At 37.4% G+C, this 10,535-nt stretch overlaps 1 protein-coding gene across 1 annotated transcript; it reads right to left on the bottom strand.

Moving 5' to 3' along the window:
- Positions 1-3,850: 3,850 nt before the first annotated feature.
- LOC110464052 lies at positions 3,851-9,023 on the bottom strand. The gene is made up of 3 exons (XM_021519070.1): positions 8,987-9,023; positions 7,707-8,384; positions 3,851-4,287 (listed from the first exon to the last, which is right to left on the bottom strand). Exons 1-3 carry the CDS (start codon positions 9,021-9,023, stop codon positions 3,851-3,853), a joined length of 1,152 nt encoding a protein of 383 aa, XP_021374745.1.
- Positions 9,024-10,535: the final 1,512 nt, after the last annotated feature.

Raw genomic sequence — 10,535 nt, 5'->3', positions numbered from 1 at the left:
GAAACGGGATGGGTCCTCCGTGAGGATTTTCAAGTTCTGTTGACCAGCCATGTCAGGGACTTGTGAGCCCCAGATCTTCAGAAACTTGAACCGAAGCATCCTTGACCGTGACACTGTCAACCGGCGCCTTGCCTCGAGTCACCTGTGCGTAAGAGGGTGTAGCAATGTCTGCACTCCAGACTATCCTACTGGCCTCGGGGAAAGAGACACCTCGGGTATATTTAACCCGTAATATCTCCCTCTCCTGGCTCCAGGTAGGGCAGTCGCGAGAAGAGGCAGCGTGCTTCCCCTCACAGTTGACACAGCGCAGGCTGGCGATGTCACAGTCACTTTGTTCGGTTCGACCCTCACGGCCACAATACTGGCAGATCGATTTTCGTCTACATCGCTTTTCGTGATGACCGTACTTCTGACAGTTTCGGCATCGCAATGGATTTGGGATGTAGACGGAAACGTTGTACCTCTGGTATCCGATTGTTAGTATATGGGATAGTGTTGGCGTTGAAAAAAGTGATGATGAAGGTGTTTGTTTTGATAGTATCATTGTTTCTCCTGATCACCATCCGCCTCACCTCAGAGACCGGGACGCTCTCCTCCTGGAAATATGCCAGTATGTCTTCATCGGTGTTATTGCGCAAGGCTGGGCACCTGATTGCCCCCTTGCTGCAATTAAGTGATGAGTGTGGTTTCACACTGACACCGATACCGGCAAAACTGGTTGTTCCGAGTAGGTTCAATGCCTGTTGTTGGCGATAAACCTCTATAAGGAGATCGCCCGATCCCAATGGCTTAACGGATTTCACATCCCCTGCGATTCCCTGGATGCCCTTCCTCAACAGAAGTGGCGACAACGCGGCCGTTGTTTTACCATTCTGTGTGGAGGTCATCACAGGAGATATTTGAGAAAGATCTTCCCAAACGTCATGAGAAATAGCGATAAACATATTCACTGTCAAAATCCAAGATGGTCGCCTGTCGGCCATTTCATTCTATCTGATCGTTTTAAAATGTAAACATGCACAACTACACACCAAGGGGAACCTTCATCCTTAATTTGAGAAAGACCCCTTCTGTACTTTCTGAGAAATAGCGATAACAAGAATTGATTAAGGACGGACATTGGACAGACGGACCACGGACGAAGGGTGATTTGAATAGCTTCACCATCAGATGATGGTGGGCTAAAAGCAGCAAAACTAATAGACTAATGACTAGTGTTTACAGAGGGAAATTTGTTGCTGCATTATCAAAGATAAATAAATTAGCAAGGTCTTTAACATTTTTATCCTACTGGCCACCTCACTGCGTGTCAACTAACCAGGTGTGCTCAAAACAAAAAACCGAAAACTTTCTACCCACTGACTTTAAATGTTTAGACATGTTAGTAGAAATCAACTATTCTCTTATTTGGCCTAAAGACCTATGACCCTGATATTCTGAATCTTCATCTGAAGTTCCATGTGGCCCAGAACCAAGATGTTTGGACAATGATACTTAATTACTGTTTATAGAACAATAGTGCAAAGGTTTTTTGCTGGTCATAGTCACATGTTAACATTGGCTATAATGAGTGAAAGCTTTAATAATCTTCTGAACTCCCGTAAAGCCTAGGGTGATAATGTTTGGCTAGTAGTTACCTAGAATATTTAAGCAATGAAATTTCATGGATTTGGTAGACCTTGACTAACTGCCACACATGACAGCAATTTAAGCATTTCTGCTACACATGGGGCAGTTACTAGTAGGTTTTCCTTACCTGTGCACTTTATTGCTTATATTGTTAGCTCACCTGGCCCAAAGGGGAAAAAGCTTATGCCGTGGTGCGGCGTCCATTTTCAGTCCGTCTGTCCATCCGGCGTCAACATTTAAATACCGACATTTTTTTCTGAATAACTAAGAGGTGATGATATTGGGCCAGTAGCATGCTGGGAGGGAGGGGTCGATTGTCTTTAAAATCTTTAAACAACTGTTTCTGATTAATCGAAAAGATATATTGCCAATAGCAAATTAATGACCTTTATCCGTATTCAAGGTCACAGGGGGCAAATGTGATGACAACCTTTTTTTAAAGAACTTCATCTGAACAACAAAAACCAAACCATAGGTGATATTTTGCCACATGTACGATCAGAGGAAAAACTATCAAGTTTGTTCATGTGAATAACCTTGACCCACCTTCAAGTTCACATGAGGTCAAATGTATATAAACAAAAGATCTAGGGTGGTGATGTTTGGCAAGTTGCATCTTTGGATGAAGGGCTTAACAGTGTGTTCAACTTAATGACAGGGGTCAAATGTGTTTTTCTCTTTAAGCAGGTTCTTTTGATTCACTAGAAGACATTGTTTCTGATATTTAGCAATATTTTAGTCCAAGTTTAAGGTTACAAATGTGAAATTTCCTGAAAAATTGAAATGTTCATGCTGTAAAAGATGAGGCCATTTCAATAAATAGAACAGCAACACAGGTACAGCTGATGTCGCTCAGTTTCCTACACAAAATTAAAAGAAAACACAACACTTTAATTTCTGATTCATTTCTTTTAAATTGTCATAAATGAATAATTTGAAGTTAATTAAACAACTGTTCAATTAGTATAAATTAAAATAGGCACTTAATCACAAAAGTGTCACAGTAGTTATACTCGAACCATGTACTCATACACTGCATATATCAGTGGCAGTTATACCCTCATAAACGACACTCATAGAAAGGATGAAGAAGGACATTGTCACAGATTATTAAAGTTTCCTTATATAAATAACACACTGTCAAGGTCACATGGGTCAAATATATATGATTTAAATTTCAAGTAACATTTTCTAAACCCCCACAAAATCGAGATATACCAGCTGTGCAACTTTTTCGAACAAACTGAGTAAAGTTCAAAGGTCATCGTTCAGCAATCATCATTGGCTGATGTCAATTAAAATTAACATGCGTTTTAATGTCAAATGGATAAAAATCTTTATGAACCTCCTCAATTTCAATAAGGGCCAGGATAATGATATTTGGCCAGTACACACCAGGTATAATATGCTATGAAATTCATCATATAAATTACGTTAATCTATTTTTAAGATCACAAAGGTCAAATTTGCTTTAAAAATCAAGCATCATTTTCTAAACAACTAGGAGGTCTAGAGATATGTTCTGTAGACCATCAGTGCAAGTATTTAGGTCAAAGGTCATCTTTAAGCTCAGGTTTAAGCTCGAGTTAAAGGATACAGACTTTTTTAACATAAGTGACTTTGACGAAGTGAAGACACCTTGTTATATGCTGAAATTCTGTACCCAGAGAACCAGAATGATGATTTCATAAAATTAGGTATCATTAATTGAACAATTGCAATCTTGCAATCTTTTAATTACTGTGATATTAGTAAATGGACTAATTACCAAACAAAACAGCTGATCAGTAAATTTACAGAATATTTACATTACAAACATTCTTCAACTCTTCAACATCAGATTTAGCAAAATACATTACATATCTGAAAGTAGAAAACTATGTCATATGTATATCAGCTAAAATAGACTTTGATTAAAGGATACAGACTCAGAGAAGAAGTCAAATGTTGTTGTTTTTAATTATTTTTAGAATTAAATTCAATGCTACTGTCAAAACATCACTTGTCTTTTGTTGTCGAGACAGCTATTGTACTTTCATTATCACAATTGTCGTTTTGGATTTAGCCATTTCCAATAATTGTTATAAAATATATTGATTATTGTGTTGGTAAACTTCTTTTGTTTACCCAGTACATCTTAAAGTTGATCAAGTGATAATGTCAACGTCCATCGCCTTTTAGTGGTAGTTGTTAGATATACACTTGGTAGTTGATCCAGTCGTCACACACTGCTGTAGTGTAGGAGTTTGACTTTGTTAACCCCAAACACAACCCATAGGACATCCTTCTTGTGTACTCTAATGGCATAGGCACAGTAACCATCTTTGTGTAAGATCCTGAGGAACTCACCACACCCACTGATGAGTACGACACTCTTATTGTTAAAGTCCCCGATGACAAGGTTACCCACACTGTCATACACAACACCATATGGGTTAAACCTTTCACCTTCTGACTGTGATGGTGGTTGATATGTATGGAGGACTTCACCACCATACACAAATAGTTCCTTGAAATCTGTATCCATGACAACAAAACGTGGTTTCCCTTCACCACCTTGATTTTTATTATCAAAGTCAACCACTGCGACATTGTGAGTGACAGGACACTCTGAGATCCTGTATGGTCTACACACTAATGGTTTCCCAGTCCCTGTAGCTGGTGTAGTACATACCAATTTACCTTTTGTGGTAAATTTTGAGAGGTGTTTTGTCATCCCCACAATAACATGGTTACTAGCTGTAATACAAATACACTGTGGTGTCTTCCTGGTACTGAATATATCGAGGGTTCATTGCCAGAAGGTGCTATCTGGATTTTTTTACTTTTCGAGATAATTGAGATTTAAGGTTTTAAATATATATATTTTAATCATGCTTTACATGAGAATGTTATTATTTGGTAATATTGATGGCCTGTATAAGTACTTTTTACTGTACAGTACTTTTGGTCATATCTGTCTTTTAAACTGCCATATTTGGTCAAAATGCTCGATAGCTCCTTTTGGCCGGCGAAATTTACCTCAATAATAATGAGCAAAAAGGTGCTATCTGAAGATAGCCCCTTCTGGCAGAGATAATTTCTTTTAAACTATTAACAAAAAGGTGCTATCTGGTTAGCATCATATTACATTATAAAATCTTTCCATTCAATTGTTTGAAATTTATGATTTGAGGTTATTTTTTCTCATGTTATTGCAGAAGAATCTCCCTTTCTTTTTATTCTGTGAATCATAGCATGTTTTACATTGTTTTCTTAAGCATCAAGATAATCAATAATACGTTTGTAATCGTGATCATCCATTAAGGAATATTTTTTAGACTTTTAGATGTCTTTTCATTCTATTCACCATCCCCTGTCAATGTTATATTAGATGACATCAGAGTCAGGTAATTTATACTTTTATTTTTTCGATTTTGGGAACATTTCATAAAATCGCAAGTACTCCTCAGGAATGATATGCGATGAATATAAACAACAAAGATCCTTCCTTTATGTTCAGTAATTGGAAGTCTTTCTGTGTATCGTTTTGGCAAAGGCAAGTCATCGATCACCCAATGTTGTCTCTCCAAGAAGCTGGTACACACTTCATCGTACTGAAGGAAGATTTAAGGACATGCCATTAATTTGATTATCCCAGGTTGTTCTTTTGTATGTTGTATATGTTTGATATCATTCAGTAGAACCCGCTGTCCTTTGTCATCAAGAATGGTGTTTGTGTTGTACGATTTTGAAATGTTCTTAATATCTAAAAAATACCAATGCTTCATAGGTATATGACAGAGCATGGATTTGAACGCCTTTCCATGTAAACTACAGTATCCTGACGTATGCTTCTTTGCAAATTCAATTGCTGAATGCATATTATTACACTCAATCCGGGTGTGTCGGGGTTCAAGAAACTACTGATCCATAGTCTTTGTGGTCGCGCTCGAAGACACAGAGTTAAACAATGCAGTTGGAATAAACTTATTCTGACCTCTGCAGGTATCAGATAACAAGGATACATGCTAAACTGCATTTGGTAAAGAGATTAGGTATGATTAAAGACAGCTTCCCTTTTTGACCTCTGTTTTATTCCATGGATAACACTGTCTATCATGTGAATGGACAGACAGATTATAGCAACACAGTTTTCTCTTTTAGTATGCCTGATTAACAAGTAAACACATCAAATGTGGGCACATGAAACTTCTTTTCTTCCTTTATCTTGTCCATTTCCTTTTCATTTCTTACCTCTTATTTGCGTGTTGGTGTTGTTGATATTTGTATTTCAAACAGGCATCTACTATTCCTTTTGCTTCTTTCTGTGAATATGCATTGCAGATGCTGCATTGATCCCTTTTTGGTGTACGAAAGGACAGATTGTACTCGTTGCAAAATGTGTTTCGGTACACTGGCAGAAACAACTCTTTGGCGATTTTTCCTTTCCTTTTCTTTATATAGGGGATACATTTTATTTATTGTTAAGTCAATACTCAATTATTTCGTCTTGGAATCTTTTCTGGTGTAGTGTGATTCAACTGTCGGAAATAGCTTGATGTGTTGTCTAACAGAGTCGTTGTCAGTCTTTTGGGTCCTATTGTGTGGACTTTTACGGCTCTTCCTGTCGAAAACTGACCCTGATACTTTCTTTTTGAATGCACAGTCTATAATCATTTGGTTTTTCGTGTAAGTACATGTTCACAAATGAAATCACGTTGTCGGTCATTCGACTGTAAATTCCAATATGAATTAAAATGTTCCTGTCTTTCTTCTCCAGATATATGAGAGGAAGTCTGCATTTGCTGCAGTCTTGTTACTGTACGTCTCTCTTTTTAACAATTTTTCCTGTAGTACTAAGATATTACTGTCTTTTTTTGTCTCTCATTTTTTCTTTATATTCTTTTTTCAGTTTTCCAGTTTTAGATTTTATTTAAATTCATTTGCAAGTTATTTCTTTGGTGGTGTTGAAACAATTTCTTGTTCTCGTGGTGTTATATCTTTCAGGATTTTTGGTTCACTTTTACCTGTCTTTGGGGTAACTTCAAAAGCTGACAAATTAACATTTGGTCTATGTTGTGCATCTTCTATTGTAAGGGTGACACAAGTTTCATTGTGTTCCATTCCAAGTAGTAAGCAGTTTCTTTTCTAAGAGTTTTGCGAGTTTTGCTCCTTTTCAGTTGAGTTGAAATTGCTTGAAAGAGGTAACTGCTATTCTTTGCAATATCCTGCCTTTGTAATCCATGGCTTTTTAAAAGAACGTCCAACCTTCGCTGGTGAATTGCTAGAAAAGTTTTCTTTCTTTGTTTTTCTTTTATGCTTTTCTTCATGGTTTTGGCGATTTCAGATAGGGTTGTTTCGGAATCACTGCTACTGTAAATTGTTTACCTGTCTTTTTTGCTGTTATCCTTTATAATCGGGTCCGTTGGATCACTGTATTGGAAATTTTCACGAGAAAAATCAGTTTGATACTCCTCCGTTAAGGTGTTTCCATTTTCTGAGGGAAATATCTAGAGGGACAATCTTTGTTGAGCATGTATCATTGTCATGTTCTTTGTAATATAGTCTAAATGTGAAACAGCCATGAAAGTGCTTGCCTTGTTTTACACCATTAATCTGTCAGAATTTCGGACGTATTGTTATGCACTGAGAGGACATTTTCGAACAGAATTAAACTAAATTTTCTTCCAAATATGCAAACAATGTCGGTCATCTGTTGCCATACCAAGAAGCTCCCATTACTTTTATATTGTTTCATTAGTAACACTAACTTCACCTTTGTTATTATCTGTAATTACCTATTTGTCATATGTCAAAAGGGGCTAACTGGAACCTAATACCTGCGTATTAGGTTGCAAACTGTTCGGCCAGAAGGTGCTATCTGTGACATAGCACCTTTTGGCAGGCTAACTGTAGTAGATAGCACCTTCTGGCAATCAGGTTTTGTGAAATACTCAGATAGCACCTTATGTAATTATTAATTATTTTCATCAATAATTGGAATTTTGTACAGATTTTTTCACAGATTAAGGGTAATATATTAATAAATCAAATGGAGCAAAAAAACGTTTTTTGACAAAAATGGCAGATAGCACCTTCTGGCAATGAACCCTCGCTGTGTACTAGTCCTCCTGACACGAGCTCTGTGATGTTATTTTTCCTGTCACAGATCCACAGTGTGTTGGTTGTGGGTGACAGACTTATGTCTATGATCTCAGCATTGTGTGTAACCTCCTGTATTACTTTGCCCTTCCTGTCCAGGAGAGTTAAGGTGTTACTGTAAAAGTAACTGGTCCACACCTGACCATCAGTGATGGGACATACAGAAGTAATGTCACATGGAGAAATCAACTCCCCCAACACCTTGGTCTGAGGCAACAGAATATACACTGGACTGGTCAATTCTTTTTCCCCTTTTGATCTGTGTTGTGTAGAGGGAAGTCTTTGTCCAGTGGATGATCCAAGTAAGCCCTGACCCTGACATTGATCTGAGGTGTTAACTTCTCCGAAAGCTTGTTCCAGGTGACCCTGAGGATTTCGGTTCGGACTGAAGCTAGCAGTACACAGGGTAGGTTTTACAGGGAGAGTGGCAGAAGATTGAATCTCATGTCCTGTGTCGTAGACTTGTATGTCAGAGCCACGCTGAAGTGCTATCTTACATTCCTGTGCTTGGTGTTTTAACTTAGTACTGTACATTTCCAGGTCCTGTTTGTAGGTTTGTAGTAGCTTGGTGTTATCCTCCTCCATTTGTTGATAGAGAGACAGAGTCTGAGCTGTTAACAGGTCAAGGTCATGTTTTAATTTGTTTGTTTGTGTCTTCAACTGGTGTTGTCCTTTAGTTGTTTATCAGAAGAAGTGATGTATTGGTCGATTTGTACAAGATCTACAGTCTCAGTTCTGTTTATGAAGCTTTGAATGTCCTGTTTCTTTCGGAGTGTCATTTCCCTAAGATCACACACTGTATGACTCTTATGTACAGTAGATAGACACTTCATACAAGCAAGTTCTTTACATTCTTCACAGTAAACGTCCAGACATGTCCCTTTGTGGTGAATACAGCTGGTTTGACCTTTGGCACAAAATGGGATCTGACCTTTGTAATTGGACACAGCCATTTCAAAAAGAAAATGTTAAACCTATGCGTATTATCAACTTAATCAAAATGTTATTCCAGAGTTAAGCAGTTTATGAAATTTACAGTTTGAATTGTATCATATTGATCAAAACAATCACAAAGACAAGTTTGTTTCAGCAACAGGAAGGAGAATCCACAGTACATGTATTCACTAGACCCTGGGTTGTTGGTTGTGGTTGTTACCCACTGGGGTAATTGTGTTGTAGAATATATTTGTAGTCACTGTATATATTCACTCACCTTCTAGCTTGTTTTCAATGTCCGGCGACACAAACATCAACACTTAAATAAGCACATCCATCAGAGCAGATTGTCACAACATAATGATAGAAGTTATGTGAGTGTGATAAGGTAACGTCTGGGTAGATCTGTTAAATTTGTTATTCACACAACAGTCCCTTGATACAGTTTCTGTTGCCTGCCAATCCAGCATCAATATTCCCAACTTTTAAAAGTCACTTACAAAAAATCATCAACTGCATTGCAAATGGCTCTGTTTTAAATTTTCTTGAACCAACCTTGATATTATTATATAAATGTCCAATATCAATTGCTTCTTTCTTAACGAACAAGTCCAGGCCCATATTTTGTATCACTTCACTTTTGATTGAAAAAATTGGTAAAGTACGACCTCAACCTGGTTTACAAGTGATTATCTCCCCTTAGTTGGTTCACTATGTTTATAATTCTGTATCAACAGTATTCATTATATGTTCAGTATTGTTTACAAGGTTCATAAGCAAAACATTACAGTTAAATACGAATTTTGTAAACTGTGTTGCAACTATCTGCCTCTTCATTTCATTTAATAACTCAACAAAAAGAATTTAAATTTTTCAGATATAAAACAATTTATTTAAATAAATTATTTGTTTCCTCTATGTTAGTTCTAAAACATTGTAAACAGAAAATAAACAAGAAATCATCTAGGCATAAATATATATTGTATACAATGACCTCTAGTGAAGTTTATACAATGTACCTAAAGTCAAGCCAAAAGATCTAGATCTGTCTGAAGTAAAAAAAACCTTAATATTACTGTACTTATCCTGCAATAAGCCCAGGTGCCAACCCATAATTTTCGACTTCAAGTAGGGTGGGCTTATTACAGGACAATGCTTAATTATTGTTAGATTGGAGAAATTCCCTCTGGCCAAGTCAGTAACAAGTGACTAGATGGTTCACCACTGTGACATACCTCTACTTGAGTCAGTAATAAGTGACTAGATGGTTCACCACTGTGACATACCTCTACTTGAGTCAGTAATAAGTGACTAGATGGTTCACCACTGTGACATACCTCTACTTGAGTCAGTAATAAGTGACTAGATGGTTCACCACTGTGACATACCTCTACTTGAGTCAGTAATAAGTGACTAGATGGTTCACCACTGTGACATACCTCTACTTGAGTCAGTAATAAGTGACTAGATGGTTCACCACTGTGACATACCTCTACTTGAGTCAGTAAAAAGTGACTAGATGGTTCACCACTGTGACATACCTCTAGTTGAGTCAGTAATAAGTGACTTGATGGTTCACCACTGTGACATACCTCTACTTGAGTCAGTAACACAAGTGACTATATGGTCACCTCTGTGACATACCTCTAGTTGTGTCAGTAACAAGTGACTAGATTTTTCATCACTGTGATATACCTCTAGTTGAGTCAGTAACAAGCGACAAGATGGTTCACCACTGTGACATACCTCTAGTCGAGTAAGTAACAAGTGACTTGATGGTTCACCACTGTGACATACCTCTATCTGTGTCAGTAACAAGTGACTAG

The sequence above is a fragment of the Mizuhopecten yessoensis genome, unplaced genomic scaffold, assembly GCF_002113885.1.
Source record: "Mizuhopecten yessoensis strain PY_sf001 unplaced genomic scaffold, ASM211388v2 scaffold10953, whole genome shotgun sequence".
Classification (NCBI taxonomy): Eukaryota; Metazoa; Mollusca; class Bivalvia; order Pectinida; family Pectinidae; genus Mizuhopecten; species Mizuhopecten yessoensis.
Note: the sequence above shows the minus strand (reverse complement) of the source record. Positions and strands in the feature narration are given on the sequence as shown.